Genomic DNA, 21060 nt, shown 5'->3' with positions numbered 1-21060 from the left:
AGAGATATCTCCACAAAAGGGAATTCCCTTTGGTAGTGTGGGAGGATCTTTCTGGAATAAGCACTCCAAAGACACCAATGAGCGTGGAAAAGGAAGTGTCGCCAGTGAGCCGAAGCCAGGGCAGCTCCTGGAGGCCTCGGTATCCAGTCCAGTTTGTATTCCCATTTCACACTCTAAAACCACAGGGTGGGTAGGCCGGCAACTGAGATCTTACAGACATCTATGGGGCAGTCAGCAGGTTGCTAAGGGCAATGACCAGCATTTCAGCTTTTCCCCCTGGTCATTTTGTTCCAGGTAAAAGGTGAAGTCATGCTTGGCAAGTAAGCAGTACAAGCAGTGCTCTAAGTCTCCAAATGGATCATAAATCACGATCTCATAATTGGTCTTTTCTGTCTTATTCTGCCGTAGACTAAAGTAGAGCTCCTGCTCATACTTACAATCCCAGGATTTGGGAGGGAGGCAGGAGGGTCAGGAGTTCAAGGTTAGACTCAGCTATATAGAAAGTTCAGGAACTACATTCTACATTCAACCATGTCTTTACAAACAAAATGGGGCTGGTTTATTGGTTAAGAAAACTTACTGCAGCCGGGCAGCAGTGGCGCACACCTTTAGTCCCAGCACTCGGGAGGCAGAGCCAGGCGGATCTCTGTGAGTTCGAGGCCAGCCTGGACTACAGAGTGAGATACAGAAACTAAAACTACAAGGAGAAACCCCGTCTCAAAACACCATAAAGGGTTGGGGATTTAGCTTAGTGGTAGAGTGCTTGCCTAGCAAGCACAAGGCTCTGGGTTCGGTCCTCAGCTCTAGCAAAACAAAACAAAACCCCTCAAGATCGAGCTGGCATTTGCCGGGCGGTGGTGGCACATGCCTGTAATCCCAGCACTCTGGAGGCAGAGGCAAGTGGATCTCTGTGAGTTCGAGGCCAGCCTGGTCTACAAAGCAAGTTCCAGGACAGGCACCAAAGCTACAGAGAAACCCTGTCTCAAAACAAAACAAAACAACAACAACAAAAAGATATCTCACTGCTCTTGCAGAGGACCTGGTTCAGCTGGTGATTTGAAACCACTTAACTATAACTTGGGGGTAGTGTTGTCCAACACCTTCTGGATTCAGTGGGCACCGCGTATACCCCTCCACATGTACATAGTTAAAATGTTTTAAATCTTTAAAAATGATCTAACTACCAAAGGATTAAGAAATACGTTATAATGCAGTGACAGTTGGAAATGTCAGAGTTGAACACTAAACTGCCCATGTACTTGAAGATGATTATTATCCAGTTCTAGAGTCCGTATGGATGTGTCTGCAGGAGTGAACACAAGTCTTAGCTGAGAAATGTACATTGAAAAGTCTCTCCTGAGAATCTTGGATGTGCTGTCTAAGTTAGTTGACGAAGTCTACTAGTTTTAGTTCTCACCCATTTGGTTCTTCATTTGTCAGACACTCACTGTGACTTTTAATATTTAGGTGTCATTTTAAAAAGTCCCTTACAGCACTGTGTAATATCTTCCTTTAGCAGAGATGGATCAAGAGGTCTTTGTCCTTCTTAAGGATTTTATGTATTTCTTTATTTATTTGAAATGGATTGTATAATACAAGGTTGGGGAGTCAGTCCACAAAGGGGACAAGGGCCAGGCACACCTGTGAAACTGTGTTGGGTACAGCAGAGAGGACATACAAGATGCATGAGAAACCCCTCTAGCAGCATGTGCCTGTAAACCTTGACATGACTGTTAAAGAATGAGCAAAGGCCACCCTGTATATATGGGGAAAGATGTCCTCGGGCCCCCAAACCACGGCCAGTGCCACTGCTGTTGGCTGCACGCCAGAACTAGGAGACAACACTCTATTGGTGAAGACACACCATGCTCTGGTTGCAGGACATAGAAAACTCAAGCTGGGACAGATCTTCCTGCTGGCTAGCTCCCGTGGTGCTGAATGGTACCATTCAGGCAGCTAGGGGAGAACGATGGCTAATAGTCTGCTCTATTTTCCTCTCCTTGCTGTGATAAACACCATGGCCAAAAGCAACTTGAGGAGGAAAAGGTTTATTTCACCTCACTGCTTACCATTCATTATGGAGGCAAGGCAGGGCAGGAACTCAAGGCAGAAACCTGAAGGCGGGAACTGAAGCAGAGGCCACGAAGGAAACATGCTTACTGGCTTGTTCTCCATGCCTTGTTCAGCCTGCTTTCCTCTACCACCCAAGGCCACCTGCTCAGAGTTTGCACCACTCATAGTGAACTGTGTGGAGAACTAGACATTAGTTCTGTGTCCTTATCCAGGAATGGACTTGGCAATGCCAGTCTGTGCCTGGGAGGAGTCAAGGTTGCAGCTTCTGGGGACCTGAATTTTTCCCCTGGGCTGTGGTGATCAGTCTTTAGCCAGATGTGTCTGAGGCATCCTGTGCTCTCTTTGTCAATATTATCTGACTTAGCTTCTGCTGACCTTGGCCATCTCACTCCCTTCCTACTGATAAATAGTATATATGATACTATCCTTCTTCTTCTCCTCCTCCTCCTCCTCCTCCTCTTCCTCTTCTTCTTCTTCTTCTTCTTCTTCTTCTTCTTCTTCTTCTTCTTCTTCTCCTCCTCCCCCTTCCCCTCCTCCTCCTCCTCCTCCTCCTCCTCCTCCTCCTCCTCATTCTTCTTTTTTTGAGACAGGGTTTCTCTGTGTTTCAGCCCTGGCTATCCAGGAACTCCATCTGAAGGCCAGGCTAACCTTGAACTCACAGAGATCCGGCTGTCTCTGCCTCCCAACTGCTGGATTTAAAGGCATGTGCCAGCACCTGTACTTCTTAATAACTTGCTTGGCATAAGTCATCAGCAAGACCTCCTGGTCCTGGCTATTGCTTTTGTTGCCTTTATTTCTCATCCCTGATCCTCCCACTGAGCACCTACCTCACTGTTTGTTACCCTTGTTCCTGCAGGTTAAGGTTAGAATTGAGCCCTCCCACATCAATCATTACTCAATAAAATGCCCCCATAGTCTAACCCACAGGTTAATCTGATGGAGTCATTTTCTCAACTGAGGTCCCCTCTTTCCTGATCCTGTAGCAGATGTGGTTAATAGCCTGGTGACCTCTGTGTTATCTGTGTGGCTGAGACCACACCAGATCCTCCCCGAGACCCTTATTGTGAGCTTGTCAGTCTATAGAACCCATCTTTATGGAAGGTGTCACATGTACTTTACAAGGTTTTGAGGTAGTCATGCCTTTATTGTACACATGGAATTGAGTTATTTCTCACTAGGGAAATTTTCACAAAGTTGTGTTGTGATATCTTGTGTTCTGACAAATAAAGCTTGCCTGAGGATCAGAGGGTGGAGCTAGCCATTAGTTAACCATAGAGGTCTGGAGCTCTGTACAGACAGGAGACGGGAAGTGAAAGGCAGGCCCGAGAGAGGAGCTTGGTCCTCTTTCAGTCAGAGAGGTAAGAGGTGACTGTGGATGTTCCTTTGCTCCTTTGACTTTTCAGCTTTCACCTTGATATCTGGCTCCGGGTTTTTATTGTTAAGACCAATCAGGATCGTGCATCCAAGTTGTGCTGTGCTTACTGTGCCTAAAATAAACTACTCAGGGTCCAACTCTTGAAGTTTGAAGAAACTCTGGCTATTGAGTTAAAATGCCCCCCCCCCAGTCTCATGAGAAGTGGCACTATTAGGAGGTGTGGCCTTGTTGGAGGAAATGTGTCACTCCGGGCAGGCTTTGAGGTTTCAGACACTCAAGCCAGGCCCACTGGCTCATTCTCTCTGCCTGCTGCCTGCAGACAGGGATGCAGGCTTCTCATCAGATCCTTCTTCAGCAGCACCCTGTCTGCCTGTGTGCCACCATGCTTCCCACCATGACGACAATGGACTAAATCTCGAACTGTAAGCCAGCCCCAATTAAATGCTGCCCTCACCACTCAGCTGTGTGTCCACATCTGGGACACCCTACTGCTGTGCTTACGGTGGCCACTGCTTCCACCAGAACTCACGACTGGTAGCCCACAACAGACCCACGGTGTCGAGTCCCAGATCCCCTCCTTCAGCGTGGCAGGCACTTAAGTCAGCTGTGAGCAAGCGCTAGAGGCCACAGAGGCTGGGGAGATGATGTGCTACGTTCACCCACAGCTACTGGCCAATGGGATCCAGACCCACCAGTGCTCTTCCAGCACTGTCCAGCTGCTTTAGCAGTGTGGGGCATGGCCTTATGGCAAGGCAAAGGATGACAGCCTATACTGCCTGAAGCTCACAATGGCTTGTGGACTTCAGCTTTGGTGGCAGCCTCAGGAAGTCACAGACTTTTTAGCAAGAGGTACCCTGGGGACCGCAGTCTAGGCAGGTGACATTTGCAGACACCCGTTTCCATCTGTCTTCAAAACCCCGCTTGGAGGCTATCGGGAGGCAAGCAAAGGCGATGTCTTCCGAGTGTTCAGAGAACTGAGGTAAAAAGGACTTGGCTTTACTAACAGTTGTTAGGGCTGACGGTCCTTTACTTGGACTTGTGCATTTTCAGAAGATGTAAATTGCCGGTTAAGAGCTGGGCATGACAGTGAATATCTAATCTAGCTCTTGAGAGGTGGGCCTGGGGGATCTGCAACTTGATGCCAAGTCTAGACTTTCTGAGACCCTGTCTCAAAAATAAGTCAATGGTCAAGATTTAAAAGTTGAAGTACTTCAACAGGGTGTGGTCTACATGGTGAGTTCTAGGACAGCCAAAGCTAAATAGTGAGTCCCTGTCTTGAAAACAACAAAACAAGAGCAAAACCCAAAAGAATTGAAGTATTTCAAACACACAAATTTAGGTTTCTGGCTTCTCTTTGAAAAATCCAGCCAAGTGGTGGTATGGGCAGTGGTGGCGCACGACTTTCCCAGCACTCAGGAGGCAGAAGCAGGCGGATCTCTGTGAGTTGGAGGTCAGCCTTGTCTACAAAATGAGTTCCAGGACAGCCAGAACTGATTCACAGAGAAACTCTGTCTTGAAAACCAAAAAACTAAAACACCAAAAAAAAAAAAAAAAAAAAAAAAAAAAAGGAAGGAAAAGAAAAATCCATGTATTTCCCCTGTATACTTGTAATCTCAACACTTGGGAGGCTGAAACTGGAGGCTTGCCTGGTGGAGGCCAGTGTAGAAGGCTATGAAGCAAGAATGTGTCTCAAAAAAGACAGACTGGCGAGATAGCTCAGCAGGCCAAAGGTGCTTGTTGCCTAACACCTTGGATTCTCTCCCCAGACGCTCAGAGACTCTTGGAAGTTGTTCTCTGACCTTCACATATGTGCCACAATACCCACGTACCCCTGAAAATGTTGTGAAAAGTGAAACAGGTCCACAATGTAGCCCATTCGACACAGCGCTTGCCTTGCATTCACGCCCTGGACTGAACCCTGGCACTGCATGTCTGCAATCTGCTCTCTGGGGAGCAGAAGAAGGAGGGTCAAAAGTTCAAGATCATCATCAGCTCCATGAGTTGAAGACCAGGCTGTGACACATGAGACCCTATCTCAAAACAATAAAAATGAAACAAAATAAAAACCCTGTGAGTTTCTAGAATAGCACGTGAGAGAGCCAGGCCAAAGAAGGACCAGCCTGAGAGTCGACCATGCCATCATCAACAAATGGGGGCCAGTCTTAGGGGTGAGGGACTAATAAGGAACCTTTTGTTTTCTGAAGCTCTCAGGAACTCCTCCCTTGTGAGTCTGTGGTATGTTCCTTTGTGGTTTCTTTGTGATTAGAGTTCAGTGTAGCGCAGGTGATGGAGGACTCCCACCTCCATGGAGCACTCCCGCCTCAATGTGAATACCACCTCAAGGAAGCCTCTTCTGTTTCTATTGTGTGTGGGGGTGTGTGTTTATGTGTCTATCTGTGCTGCATGTGAGTGCCGAATCTTGGTGCAGGCCAGAAGAGGGCATCAGATCCCCTGGAACACACACACACACACACACACACACACACACACACACACACACACACACACTTGGGGACTCAAACCCGGGTCCTCTGTAAGAACAGCCAGTGCTTTAAACATCTCTCAATACTCAGCATTTTTTTTTTTTTCCACTCAGCCCTGTTTCCAACTTCCTTGGGAGGACAAAACCAAGATCACACTGAGGGGATCTGAGTTTGTTTGTGACATGCTGGGCAAGTGTTCCCCCATCCCCATTCTTCCCTGTAGCTACTTCAAAAGCCACAGGCAACTTGGAGACAATACACAGCTCAAGTAGATGAATGGAGAGTCCATCCCACTAACCTTCCAATTTGACCCCAAGGAGGCCTCCCTAAACTGGGAGCTTTTTTTGGGGTGATTGGCTCATGTGCCACCTTGTCACAGGACCTGGGGTGGGACCGGACCTTCCTGGTTACTCAAGGCTGCGCCATGGAAGTTCAGCTTGCTGACCCAGTTTCCCCTTGAGACTCAAGCCAAAAGGGCCGCTACCTTCAGCTTGTCAATTACAAGGTACCACATTTACTATTGAAAGATCTCAGCATGCTTTCAAGTTTGCAAGGCTTGCCTCAGGCCCAGGAACTTGACCCAAATCCTCCACTTCCTGCTGTTACCCAACCTTCCATTATTCAGCCAATCCTTTCTTGGGTCCGGAGACCCCTAGGCAAAACTGGGCTCATCCTCAGTTCATTACTTGGTGAATGCCTCCTCCAGAAGTAGAGCTCTCATTGTCTGTTACTACGTGTTGCTCTTACCCAGGAGGAGGCTTTCCTCACACCTTCACTGGTCTAGAGAGCAGCAGATACCGTATTCCAATAGATTCCAGCCAAATTTCTTGTAATGTTTGCATATCTTTCTAGAAAGAGTCTGCGCAAAGGTGTTTCTGGCCCGAAGAAGCTGACCCCTCCTCTAGGCTGTCCCTTGGAGTCAGTGGGAGAATGGTCTCATGAAACTTGTAGATCTCAAACTCACCAGTAGCTTGCAGAAAACACTCAATTGTTTCTAGATTACTTAGATTTGGGGGGTGGGTTTTGAGACAAGATTATTTACTTTTTTTTTCTTGTGTTGGAAACTGAAGTTTGGACCTTACACAAATTTAGCAAGCATTCTACCACTGGCTTTGTTCTCAGCCACTCTAGATTTCTAGCAGTATCCAGGACAATGTAGCAGTATGTAAACAGTTATTATACTATACTGTCTGGGGAATTCTGACAAAGCAAAGCTGTGTGTGTTTAGAAACAGTTATTATACTATACTGTCTGGGGAATTCTGACAAAGCAAAGCTGTGTGTGTTTAGCACAGACAGAAACTACCCCACCATCCCCAGTGCTAAGGATTAAACCCAGGACCTTGTGAATGCTAAGTTATCACTCTTTCTGAGTTACATTCTCAACCCTTCAAATGTTTTTGATCTGTGTGGTTGAGTCAGTGGGTGCCAAACCCACAGATAAGGAACAGCACTATTTTCAGAGGAAGGCCCCCTTGCCATAGCTCCTTCTTGAAACACAGCATGTCTTCTTTGCAGTGGAGACTTCCAGGCCATCAGCCATATCAAGATGACATCAACATTCCTTTCCCAGCCACTGGATGTGAGAAACTCAGAGAACTGAACAATGAGCAGAAGTTGCTGCTGCTGCTCCAGATGAAGACCAGAAGGCTCCTGTCATCTGAACTTAGTGGGATAATATCAAAAATTCCCACCCATAGCAGGGTGTCTTGACTCACAGTTAAGTGTGTCTGCTATTGAAGGACAGTCCTTTCTAGATCAAGAACAGGAGAGAGAAAATGCAACTCTGCTTGGGAAATGCAGTGTGGATACCAACTTGAGTGTTATCTACTTGGTTATGGAAAAGAAGGGAGGAGGCGGTAGGGATGTAGCTTAGTTGGTAGAGTGTTTGCCTAGTACTCATAAAGCCCATGGCATAAAATTTGACGTGGTGTCACATACATATAGTCCCAGGACTCTGGAGCTGGGAAAAGAGGCTTAGCAGTTCATAGATCATTCAAGGCCCATCTGGGTAAGAGACCATAAAAAATAACAGCAAATAAATAAATAAATAAATAAATAAATAAATAAATAAATAATAAATAAATAAATGAGACAGACAGATCACTACTATATCTGGACATCTGAGACCCAAAAGACTTAGTAGAATTTTCACATTTGTTGGGTGTGAAGAACCTTTAATTCCAACATACAGGAAGCTGAGCTGAAGGACAGCCTGATCTATATAGTGAGTTCCAGACCCGCCAGGGCTACATAGTGAGACTCCACCTAAAAATTAAAAAAAAAAAATATCTGTGAACTTAAATTTTCTCTAGAGAGGATGTCTGCCAAAGATCAGACCTTAAAAAACAAATACCCAATCTGGAGATAACTTCTTCCTCACCACTTCCTACCCTCTCTCCTCTTTCCTCCTCCTTCTTCGACACTTTCTGTTTGTGACCCTGGCTGTCCTGGAACTCTCTCTGTGGCCCAGGCTGGCCTCGAACTCACAGAGATCCTCCTGCCTCTGCCTCCCAAGTGCTGGGATTAAAGGCGTGCGCCACCACTGCCTGCCTGACTCCTCTTCTTTCAAAGCTGGGGATTGAACCCAGGGCCTTGGTCATGCTAAGGAAGCACTCTACCACTGAACTACATTCCTGGTCTGCCCTTAACCTGTTAAATCAGCCTCTAGGCATGGTAGTTTAGCCCCGTTAAAGCCTGAGAACCCCACTCTTCTCAGTAAAGCATCAGTTCTGTTGAGAATACTGCCTCGCGGTAGAAGTGATGGAACACATGCTTAGCACGAACTCAGTTCTAGATTACATTCCCAGCACTGAGGAAATCTCTTTCAGTCTGAGGACGAAGTAGAATATAAATGGTGGAAGGCCTAGGTTCAATCCCCAGCACCACAAAGAACTAAATAAACCAGCAAGACATGTAAAGGCAAGAACATCATTTCAGGACTGGAGAGATGGCGCAGTGGTTAAGAGCACTGACTGCTCTTCCAGAGGACAGAGGTTCTATTCCCAGCACCTGCATGGCAGCTCACAACTGTCTGTTATTCCAGTCCCAGGACCTCCAGGGCACTAGGCACACATATGGAACACAGGCATACATGCAGACAAAAGATCCATACATATGAAATAATTTTTAAATGCCATTTCATTTTAGTTTTGTCAAGGGTAATGATTCCAAGATGTGTCCCAAATGTATCAAGTGAGAGAATCATTTACACAAAGACTCCTCATTTCTTTTGTTCTTCTCAAAGGGCTCTGTATCATGGCCTTTTACTGAGAACCAGAAGTCATGCTGGTTTATAACTGGCCTCTAGACCCTGACACATGCCTTTAGAGGGCTTGTCCTTTGAGTGTAGAAAGGCAGTTTCATGCAGAAGTCTCTCACATAGAGAACCTCCTTCTAGCATGGACCTGGCAGTGTTGCCCAAGTTGGTTGGACCAAAAGTTCACATTGGCTGCCCTAGGCTGCTGCAGAGGGGATGATACCTAGGGCAGGGTGCTTGCTGGACCCTTCTTCACCACGTAGACCTTGCCCACCCCAACACAGGACTCTTCTTCACCAAGTAGACCTTCCCCACCCCGGGCTTCTTTTTTTTGGGGGGGGGGTGTGTCTTAGATTAGTTGCTGCTGAGTTGTGGTCCTCATGAGAGAAGTCTTTACTGCCTGCATAGAGACTCACCGCTGTGGGTTTATGGCAAGTGGAATTTGGTTCCTTGTTGAGTGTCCTTTGTATAGATAGATGCCAATCCAGGGGCAGACTGGCCTCTCTAGGTACCAGGGAGGCAGGGAGGTGGAAATGTTGCCAGATAGTTGAAGATCTGGCCCAAGAGGGCAAGTAGTAGACCATATTAGAACATCAGCTAGGAGACTCTGTCCTACGCTTTGTAGGACACCATTGCTTGTCTGGGTGAATCTTCTGATGGTCAAGTTGGAGGTCAAGCTGTATGAAGGCCTGTGTTTCTTACCTGTGGGTGCTCTGGGATAACCACAGGTGCCCCATGCTCAGCTCTAGCCATCATCATGCACTCTGTAGTATGCTCTATGTAGATGCTCCCTAGTGATGGATCACAGAGCAAAGGTTTCAGGGCAGAACATTGCTATAGCAGAGAAGCATGATGGAGCATAAAGATCTTTGTGATTATGTTCACAAGCTTCTGTTGAGATGGTTTTTCTACAGTGTTTGTTCTTCCCTCCTTAGGTTGGCCTGGAACTTGGGCTCCTTCTGCCTCAGCCTGCCAATTGCTCAAATTTTAGTCTTTTGCCAACCATATCCCCATCCCTGGGATCTCTCTACTTGGCATTTGCCAAATGACTTCCCATCTCTTTTTCAAGATTTATTTATTTATTATGTATACAGAAGAGGATGCCAGATCTCATTACAGATGGTTGTGAGCCACCATGTGGTTGCTGGGAATCGAACTCAGGACCTCTGGAAGAGCAGTTGGTGCTCTTACCCTCTGAGCCATCTCTCCAGCCCCCCATCTCCTTTTCAAGAGAAAGAAAAACACCATCTTTCCTTCCAACCAGTTTCTTCCCCTGGTTTGTTTAGTTACACAACAAGAAAACATAATCCATGGCTGCTGCATCATGTAAATAGGAGAATTTGGCTCATTAGCTGTCAAGAATTCTACTGAACTTGTTTTAGCAGAAGAGTAGAAAATGGTTAGATTGGATGTTATTATATCCCCAGGGTCACATTCTCCAGCATTCAAAGCTACACCTGGGCTGTGTCTTCTGGCTCCCTTCTGTATGAACTGAAGATGTGACTGCTCCATGGTATCGTTAAGGGGAAAGTTTTTTGTTTTTTGCTTTTTTTAATTGTAGATAGGAGAGAGAGAAAACAGCAGAGGCATCTGGAAGAGTCCAGAGCAGAGAGAGAAAGCAGACAGGACATGGCTGGGACTATCTGCAAGAGAGAGAATAGCAGTGGGTAGAGAATAGAGAAAACAGTAAGAAGCAGGAGCAGAGAGAGAGAGAGAGAGGTGGAGGGGGAGGGGGAGGGGAGGGATGGAGGGGGAGAAGGGGGAAGGAGGGAGAGGGAGAGAACATAGGGAGAATAGCGGGGTTATAAGGAGAATGCGTAGCTGGGGGGAAGGAAGCCAGTGAACGGAGGAAGTTTAGGGTAGGAAGGTGATACTAACATGGACTTTGAAATGTGTAACAGGTACTTGTGATGCCAGTGCTTTGATATGCTTTTGTTAGGTGCCACAGGGAGCCATATGTCCCTTCCAGAGGTAAGGGAAATGTCTCCTTTTGGTAGAGAGGAACGCTGGCTTTTTATCTAACTGCCAGAAATCCTCCTATAATACACGCTGAGCTCATTTCTGGATATTTGGATCGTCTTTTGTATTTGGGGGTACTGGAGTTTCCTTTGAACTCGATGCCTTCCTTCCTTTACAAGCCTCCCTGCAAGGCTTAGAAGTTGAATCCTTTCTATTGGGGTCCCTTCTGGAACTCTTCAGTGTCATCCTCACCTCTGAACAATCCATTCACGCTTCCGAGAAAACCGGGCTTTAAACTGAACTCATTATTTGGGAAGGTGAGAAATTAAACATTGCCCTGTGTTAGCATCTCTGGACTAGCCTCTCAGCACCCGTAAAACCTGAGGGCAGACGGAAGTGCGGAGGAGGAAGGGTGTCTAGCCTAAGAGTCCTAGGCTTCCATTCTTCATAATAGAGGACAAATGGCGCGGGGGAAAGTTCTGAAAGCACAGACTGAGCTCGCGGGGAGACACCTGACACCTCCCTCTCTCATTCCCGCTGGCATTTCAGGCAGACAAGAGTTGGAACGGCGTGAGCACCCTCACTCAATTAGACCAGCAGCCCGGCTGGCCCGCGGCCCTTATAAGGAGGTGGGAAGTGGCAAGAATGCCAGCCCCGGCGGCCAATCGTGGCGGAGTAGGCGGCGCCTCGCAGCGCGGAGGCGGGGCTGTCTCTCTGGCAACGAGCCCGCAGCGCGGAGCGGGAGGGTGGCCGTGGGAGGAGGCGTGGGTGCGGGTGTCGCTGCCGTAGTCTGGCTGGCTGGCGGGTTCTGGGCTTCAGGGGCTGGAGATGCGGTCACACTGGCGACCGTCCACATTCCCGGGCCAGTCCGAGTGAACCCCGAGGCCGAGGAAAGGAGCTAGCCGCCCCCCGCGCTGGCGCTAGGAAGCGTCGCTCCTTCTCGCTGACCTTGGTCTCGCTTGTCCCCTCGCCCTTGGCCACACTCAGTGACCGGCACACGGTCCGAGAGGTCTGCAGACAGGTCCGTGGATAGGCAGAGACTCGCGATGTAGGCACACAAACTGCTGTCGTCCCTCCCTCCGGCTCTGGGGCGTCGGGTCGCCCCTACCCCCACGCCCGGGCGATCCCGTCCAGGGTTAATGCCAACGAGTTTCCACCTCCAGCCGCTCCTAGAGAGGCCGCGGCGCAAGCCAGCGGGGGAAACTGGCCAGGGACGGACACTTCCTGTGTGGGGGGAGGGGGCGGGAGAGCAGTGGCCCAGCCGGGGCTGGGGGCCAAGACGGGGGGTCTGGGGCTGGGAGTAGTGGCTGGGGACGGCCGGAGGAGTAGGCTAGCGGCTCACCTCCGAGGCCACGGCGCGCGAGGCCCGGTGCGGGCCACAGGACCCTCGGAGACCTTGGGAGGGGGCGGGGCCGCGGGCAGGGGCGGGGCCGGGGAGGCCCAGGGTCAAGACGTCCGGCCTTCGCGGCCCAAGCCAGGCCGCCCGGTCTCCTGGGCGGCTCTGAACCGGGGGGTGGCGAGGGCTCGGGGCTCCGGGCACTCGATCGGGGTCGCAGGATCGTCCGCCATCGCCACCGCCGCTGCACTGGGAGCTGGCAGGGATGGAGCGGGAGGCGTCGTCGTGGGGCCTCGAGCCCGGGGATGTGCACAGTCCTGACGACATGGGCGGCCCCGAAGGGTCTCTCAAAGGTGAGGGAAGGACCGCGCCTCCTAGGAGTGGACCAGGAAACTGGGCTGTGGCCTGTGGGAGGAAAATAAGGCCGGACGCTCAGACATTTGGGAGTGGGGATGGGGGTGGAGACTGGGTGTCCCGGGTCTTTGGAGTGGAGGTGGTCAATTTCAGCACCTTGATTTAGGGCCAGCGACCCCGCCTGGGGAGTGGGGGAGAAGTGTGTGGCAATCAATGGGCCAAATGACCTTCCAGACCCCCAGTCCATGTGGATTTTCTGTACTTCTCTGATCCTGCAGGCAACACCAGTGAGAACGAAGGAGGGGAAATTTCTCAGCAAGAAGGCAATGGGAACTATGAAGTTGAAGAAATACCTTTTGGGCTTGAACCTCAAAGCCATGAGTTTGAGCCACAAAGCCCGGGGTTTGAATCCCAGAGCCCCAGGTTTGAGCCTGAAAGCCCAGGGTTTGAATCCCGAAGCCCTGGGTTTGTGCCCCCAAGCCCTGAGTTTGCACCCAGAAGTCCTGAATCAGATCCTCAGAGCCCCGAGTTTGAATCCCAGAGTCCTAGGTATGAGCCCCAAAGCCCTGGCTATGATCCCAAGAGTCCAGGCTATGAACCCAAAAGCCCTGGATATGGTTCGAAGAGCCCCGAATTTGAATCTCAAAGCCCCGGGTATGAATCCCAGAGTCCCAGCTATGCACCGCAGAACTCTGGAGGTGAAACTCGGAATCCTGAGTTCAAAACCCATAGCCCTGAATTTGAAACACAAAGTTCCAAATTCCAGGAAGGTGCAGAGATGCTTCTGAACCCTGAGGAAAAGGATCCATTGAGCCTCCCCTTAGGCGTTCACCCCCTGGACTCCTTTACTCAGGGGTTTGGGGAGCAGCCCGCGGGAGCATTGCCTCTAGGGGCATCATTTGATATGCCTGCAGGGGCCCTGCTGGCCACACCCCAGTTTGAGATGCTCCAGAATCCCCTGAATCTGACAGGGACCCTTCGTGGTCCAGGCCGTAGGGGTGGCCGGGCCAGGGGTGGGCAAGGCCCTCGGCCTAACATCTGTGGCATCTGCGGGAAGAGCTTTGGGCGAGGCTCTACCCTGATCCAGCACCAGCGCATCCATACCGGCGAGAAGCCTTACAAATGTGAGGTGTGCAGCAAGGCCTTTTCCCAGAGCTCTGACCTCATCAAACACCAGCGTACCCACACCGGCGAGCGGCCCTACAAGTGTCCCAGGTGTGGCAAGGCCTTCGCTGATAGCTCTTACCTACTTCGCCACCAGCGCACCCACTCTGGCCAGAAGCCCTACAAGTGCCCACACTGTGGGAAGGCCTTTGGCGACAGCTCCTACCTCCTGCGGCACCAGCGCACCCACAGCCACGAGCGGCCCTACAGCTGCCCAGAGTGTGGCAAGTGCTATAGCCAGAACTCGTCCCTGCGCAGCCACCAGAGGGTGCACACTGGGCAGCGACCTTTCAGCTGCGGCATCTGTGGCAAGAGCTTCTCCCAACGGTCAGCACTTATCCCCCATGCCCGCAGCCACGCCCGTGAAAAGCCCTTCAAGTGCCCGGAGTGCGGCAAGCGCTTTGGCCAGAGCTCGGTTCTGGCCATCCATGCCCGTACCCATCTGCCAGGTCGCACGTACAGCTGCCCCGACTGTGGCAAGACCTTCAACCGCTCCTCCACACTCATTCAGCACCAGCGCTCCCACACAGGCGAGAGGCCATACCGCTGCGCTGTGTGTGGCAAGGGCTTCTGTCGCTCCTCCACGCTGCTGCAGCACCATCGTGTGCATAGTGGAGAGCGACCCTACAAGTGTGATGACTGTGGAAAGGCCTTCTCGCAGAGCTCCGACCTCATCCGCCACCAGCGGACCCACGCGGCCGGCCGGCGCTGACCCGTCGAGGGTGGGGAGGTGATGGGCAGAAGAGAAGGGGTCAGGGAACTAGAGAAACAGCTTGAGAGAATAATGGAAAGCTGGAGGGGAATAGAAGGGTAGAATATTTTAGAAGATGGGTCAGGGTGCAGGAAGTCACATGCCCTCGACAAGTATGTGAAGTGGGCTAGGGAGAGGGCTTGGAGGGAGGCCGACAAGCAACAGGAAGAGCCAGGAGAGATCCATGATGCTCACCTCAACAGCAGCACGCTCCTTAGCTGGGAGGCCTGTCCTGGCAAAGTACTAGATGGGGAGGGGGGAGGGCAGGGGAGTGTCAGTTAGAGTAAGGTAGCTTAGATTGGTAGCTGCTGAGACCCTTGTGAAACCAGGAAGAGGGCAAAGGGTAGGTAGGTAGGTGGGGAGTGGGGCCCAAGGGTAGGGCCCAGACCTCTCAGTGCAAACCCTGTCCTACCTTGTCTTCCTCAGGCTTTGGAGCCGTTTGAGTTCAATAAAACTTTTATGTGGTAAGAGACTTGTCCCTGAGATGTGTATGTGGCCACTTCCCGGAGCAGTGGGAGACGCCAGTCAGAACTGGAGCTGTGGCTCTTGCCTGGGAAATGCTTTTGCGCCCAGTGGTTCAGTGGAATCTCAGCACCCAGAGGTCAGGGCATGGTGCATTCGCCCATGGACACTGAAGTTCGTGTCCCATGATTTTGCACGCTGCACACATTCAAAGGGACTGAGTGTGGAAGGTGTGAGAAAATCCTCAACTCTTCCTAAACAAAAGGTCTGTGCTCAAGCCAGAAAGCAGCCCCGGATGCTCATACCTAGTTCAGCTGTTCCCTATCACACCTGGCTTAACCCCACCCTGCATCCCCAGTAGACACTTAGAGTAGATCTTCTCTCTAGGCTCCTGAGACTGGAGCAGGCAGCTACATTTCGGCCCCGCCCAAAGAGGGGGTACCTGTTTGACCAAGTATGAAGGAGTCGCTCCTCAGCCCTTCCCCTCCAGTGTTTGACCAGCTGGGATTGGTTGGTCACAGCTCTGCTTTCTCTGTACCCCTGCATCAACTGAAGAGACCACCTTGCCCTACCTGCTTTCCCATCCAAGTTCCAGACTCACGGACTGATGCAGACTTAATGTCAGCGAGACTGCAGGATTCTGGAGTACAGACTTCTGTGACCTTAGCAGAGGAGAGCAGGCCACACCTTGGGGAATCTTTGGCACATTTTGAGAGGGCCTGGAGGGCCTGACGGAGCCCTCTAAATGTTTGCTCCTTTCATGGAAGGAGAAACAGCCACAGTGGTCAGTGGTTGTTCAGTCACTGTGCAGCTAAGACCGGATTTGACCTTCGAACTACATTTTCCTGGCCCCACCTCTGCCTCGAGATTGGCTACATGGGCGCATTTGAGTGTGTTTGGGCCTGGGTGTCGATCCCATCCTTAGGACCTTCCAACTCATAAAGAACAAGTAACTTCAAAGACCATTTCCATCCAGCTGGTCATGATCAGCGACTCTAGAAGGGATCATATGGTTCCGTTCCATTTGCTGAGTTTTCAAAAATAAAAGAACTCTTGAAAGTAGACCATTATTGTGCAAGTGAAACCTTACAGTAATTGAAAGACCTTTATGAACTTAAGGCAAGCATCACTACTCAGCTGCCACCGCCACGCTCCTTCTCTTCCTCCTCCCCGCTGAAATGGTCCGTCACTAGATAACCCAGGCTGGCCCCAAACTCAAGATCTTACTGTTGAACTCTGTTGAGTGTTAAGAGTACAGGTGTGCAGCACCACACCTGGTTTCTTTAAGGCTAGGGATCGAACTCAGGGCAAGGGGTGTCACTTAGAGTGGCACCCTGCTTAGATGCTGAGGTGCAGTTACTGGACCAATGGAGCTAAATCCAGAGACTCCATACCTGGCTTCTGTGTTGTTGTTTTGTTTTTTGTTTTTATTTGTTTGTTTATTTTGTTTTTTGTTTTTGTTTTTTTTTTCAGAGCTGAGGACCGAACCAAGGGCGCCTCTAGCGCTCTACCACTGAGCTAATTCCCCAACCTCCCCCCCTCTTTTTTTTTTCAAGACAGGGTTTGTCTGTGTAGTCTTGAGCCTTTCCTGGAACTTGCTTTGGAGACCAGGCTGCCTCTCACAAAGATCCGCCTGCCTCTGCCTCCAGAGTGCTGGGATTAAAGGCGTGCGCCGCCGCCGCCACCACCGCCACCGCCACCACCACCACCCGGCTTTTTTTTTTTTTTTTTTGAGATAGGGTCTTTCTATGTAGCCCCAGCTCTCCTGGTATAATTTATGTAGATTAAGCTGGCCTCAAACGCACAGAGATTGATCTACCTCTGCCTCCCAAATAAAAGGTACGTGTCATTATGCCTGGCTTCATACCTGGATTTTAAACATAATTCTATCATTTCATCTTATATTTGGATTTATTTTTTATAGTACTGGAGTTTGAGTCCAGGGCCTTGTATTTCTGAGGCAAGTGTTCCAACACTGAGCTACATCTCTAGTTTCAAATATGTATTTTTTATTTTTGAGACAGTCTCACTATGTGGTCCTTTTTAACCTGGAACTCCCCATGTAGACCAAGCAGGCCTCAAACTCACAAGAGTTTCCAGCCTCTGTGTCCTGGCAAAAAATGCATTTATTTATTTATTTATTTATTTATTTATTTATTTATTTATTTATTTATTTATGAAACAGGGCCTTACTCTGTACCCTAGGCTAGCCTGGATTCACTATGTTGCCCAGGTTACGCTTGAACTCATGTTATTCCTCTTGCCTTTGCTTCCCAGTGCTGGGGTTCCAGGCTGAGCTGTGGGGTTCCAGGCTGAACTGTGGGGTTCCAGGCTGAGCTGTGGGGTTCCAGGCTGAGCTGTGGGGTCCCAGGCTGAGCTGTGGGGTCCCAGGCTGAGCTGTGGGGTCCCAGGCTGAGCTGTGGGGTTCCAGGCTGAGCTGTGGGGTTCCAGGCTGAGCTGTGGGGTTCCAGGCTGAGCTGTGGGGTTCCAGGCTGAGCTGTGGGGTTCCAGGCTGAGCTTTGCTTGGAGTTGATTTTTGTTTTTATAGATTTTATTTTTATGTGAATGAGTGTTTTGCCTGCATGCCAGTATAAATAATAAGAATGAACCTGGTGCCAGAAGAAGGTGTTGGCTTCTCTGGAACTGGAATGACAGATAGTCATAAGCCACCATATGGGTGCTGAGAACTGAATCTGGGTCCCCTGTAAGCAAGAAATGCTTTGTTGTTTTGTTTTCCAAGCCGGATGTTTCTCCCGAATGGTTAATGCATCAAGCGTCCTTGACCACTGATCCATTTCTTCAGCACCTAGATTTTTATTATTAAATCCACTCTTCACTGTGTGCTTGTGTGTGAGAGTGTGTATATATGTAGGCACAGACATGACATGGCCTGTGGCTCACTTGTGGAGGTCCGAGGACACCTGGCAGGAGTCTGTTCTCTTCCTCCTCTGTGTGGTTCCAGGAGTTAACTCAGGTTGTCAGGCTTGGCAGCAGATGCCTTGAACATGATTATACCCTGAGCCAAACAGTCTCCATCTTCAGAGGTTCAGCTGAGCCCACTTTCAAAAAAGCATCCTAGCTCGGCTTGCCTGATAACACTCCCTCATAGAGGGACATAAATGGCCAGGGGACCCCACCTGAGTGTCCAGCTGTGCCATACTACTCTTGTATCTAACTGCCACAATTGTACATGGCCTCAGAGAGAGGCTGTGGAAGTCTGGGACAGGTGATGCTCTATGTATATAACTGTGGGGAAGCCACCATCCCTGCTAGGTTAAGACTTTCCTTGCAAACTCATTTTCAAGAGGAGCATCCACATTCCTGTAAGTAACCCTCAGCTATGCTCTGTAAGTCCACTAAACTCATTGGTTCCCCAGTCTGAATTTTGTGGAATAGTGCCTGAGTCTGTGGTTGGGACCTTAGGAGGAGGAAGGGTGCATGTTTACATCTCCCTCGAGAAGGAGTTTCAGTAACACATCTTTACGTTCTGGGCTGTTTTGCTTGCTCCTGGAACAGGTGTTTTTTTGTGTTTGGTTTTTGTTTGTTTGTTTGTTTGTTTGTTTTTTCAAGACAGAAACAGGGTTTCTCTGTGTAACGGCCTTGGTTGTCCTGTAACTCGCTCTGTAGACCAGGCTGGCCTCAAACTCACAGAGATCCACCTGGCTCTGCCACCCGAGTGCTGGGATTAAAGTTATGTGTCACCACACCTGGCAAGGAGCAAGTTTTTTAAAATTTATTTTTCTTTTTTTTGTTGAAAATTTTAATATTTTTATTTACTTTTATTTTATGTGCATTGGTGTTTTGCCTGCAGGTCAAATCTTTGAGTTACAGACAGTTGTTAGCTGCCATATGGGTGCTGGGAAATCCCATACAAATGAACCCGGGTCCTTTGGGAGAGCAGTCAGTGCCCTTAACCACTGAGCCATCTTTCCAGCCCCTTTAAATGAATTTTATACATTTTATTTTTTACAATATTTTGTTTTGGTTTTTATGTGTCTGAGATTTCGCTTTCATGCATGTGAACCACATGTGGACCTGGTACCTCAAGGGGCCAAGAGAGGACATTGGCTCCTTTAAAACTGTTATAGGTGGTTGTAAAACCACTGTGTGTGTTCTGGGAACAGAACCCGGTCCTCTGCTTAGCCATCTCTCTAGCTCCCTTGAACAGATTTTAAATTCAGCTTCCAAACGTGCTTTGTAAGCCCTTGAAAGACAGGCCAAGTTTGTGCATGTGTGTGTGTGGGGGGTGGGGGTATGTGCTTGTTTGAAAAGCAATAGCTTTGTGTGCACAGGTCCTTTGTATTATTTGTCTCTCAGTATGTGGGAGTGGGGTTGATTCTAGATCCACCCGAAGACCAAAATCACAGGATGCTCAGGCCCCTTATAACAGCGGCATAGTACTTGTGGGTGACTTAGGTATGCCCTCCCTTACACTGTTTGATTGTTTGTGGTATTGGGAATAGAACCCAGTGCCTCTTGTAAGCTGGACAAGGGCTCTGTCTGCTACTAAGTTATGTCCCCACCCCCTTACACTTTAACCTATTTCTAGATTCTTCTAAAAACTAGTGTAGTAGAAATGCTATGTAGCTGTTGTATAATGACAAGAGAAGAGAAATTCAGTATAAATTTAGTGCAAATGAAAATTTTTGATGGTGCTGATGATAAAACCCAGGGCTCTCGAGTGTGTTAGACACTCACCTACCACTAACCTCTGTCCCTAGGGTCCTGCACACTGTTAACTTGTGGTTGGTTGAGTTGGCAGATATGAAACCTGAGGATGGAGGTCAGACTGTGTCTAAAAACAGATCAAGCAAATGAGTGTGGGGACAGAGCCGTTCAGATTCACTTCCTTCTTTCCTGCAGCTCCTAGGGGACCTCTGGAGTCCGTCTGGAGAACAACCCAGCCAGGGCGCGTTTCCCAAGATTCTGCAACAAGGTCATAAAAGACCTGAGTACTCTAGCTCCTGCACTAGGTCTAACTGTTCAAGGCCCCACATGCTGCCCTGTGGTACAGTGTCCCACACAAGGAAATGGTTGTTTGATACTGTTGGCAAGTTCAGGCCAGGAGCTAACAGTTCACAGCTGCCATCTTGTTTAATGTCCACAGCCCTGGGTAAAGCTTTTTCTTTTCTTTCTCTTTCTTTCTTTCATTCATTCATTCATTCATTCATTCATTCATTCTTTTTTTCTGAGTCAGGGTTTCACTATGTAGTCCTGGCTGGCCAGGAACTGACTATATAGACAAGGGTGACCTCAAACTCACAGAGATCTGCCCACCTTTACCTCTTGAGTGCTGAGGTTAGAGGAGTCAGCCACCATGGCCCGCTTGGTTTCTTTCCCCTGGGACTTTCTGTTCAAAACAGGAAGGACTTGAACTCACTCTCCTCCTGCCCTGGTCCCCTACATTGCTGGGATCACAGGGACGCACCACTGTGCCACCCCAGTCTTTGTCCTCTTCATTCTCTCTTTCTTTCAAGGGAAGGATTGTCTAGGGCGCACATGACATGTGTTGACAAATGTCGTGTCTGATGGCTCACAAATGAGCGACTGGGTGGTTGACATTGCTGCAATAAAACACCATGACCAAACCAGCTTTTGAGAGGAAAGGGTCATTTCATCTTGCAGCCTGTAGCCCATCATCCAGGGAAGTCAGGGCAGGAGCTGATACAGGGGCTGTAGAGGGGTGCTGCTTACTGGCTTGCTCACCTTGGCTTGCTTGGTTTACTCTTTGGTAGCATCCAAGACCACCAGTCCAGGGGTGGCACTGCCCACAGTGATCTCGGCTCTCCCACACCAATCATCAGTCAAGATTGTGCACTGCAGGTTTGGCCACAGGCCAATCCGG

At 49.4% G+C, this 21060-nt stretch overlaps 2 protein-coding genes across 2 annotated transcripts in view; one reads left to right on the top strand and one right to left on the bottom strand.

Annotated features, from left to right (window-relative positions):
- The first annotated feature begins 12446 nt into the window (after nucleotides 1-12446).
- Nucleotides 12447-15221, top strand: Znf768 (zinc finger protein 768). Its single transcript, XM_036206701.1, has 2 exons — nucleotides 12447-12837; nucleotides 13117-15221. The coding sequence occupies exons 1-2, from the start codon at nucleotides 12750-12752 to the stop codon at nucleotides 14712-14714; spliced, it is 1686 nt and encodes a 561-aa protein (XP_036062594.1). The 5' UTR covers nucleotides 12447-12749; the 3' UTR covers nucleotides 14715-15221.
- A 5715-nt stretch (nucleotides 15222-20936) lies between these two features.
- The window catches only part of Itgal (integrin subunit alpha L), a 62012-nt gene continuing 61888 nt past the window's right edge, over nucleotides 20937-21060 (bottom strand). The window contains exon 31 of the mRNA XM_036177494.1: nucleotides 20937-21032. Coding sequence (XP_036033387.1) covers nucleotides 20937-21032 — 96 coding nt within the window. The remainder of the gene's footprint in view (nucleotides 21033-21060) is intronic.

Source organism: Onychomys torridus, chromosome 1 (assembly GCF_903995425.1).
Source record: "Onychomys torridus chromosome 1, mOncTor1.1, whole genome shotgun sequence".
Lineage (NCBI taxonomy): Eukaryota > Metazoa > Chordata > Mammalia > Rodentia > Cricetidae > Onychomys > Onychomys torridus.
This window is presented reverse-complemented; position numbering and strand designations above follow the sequence as displayed.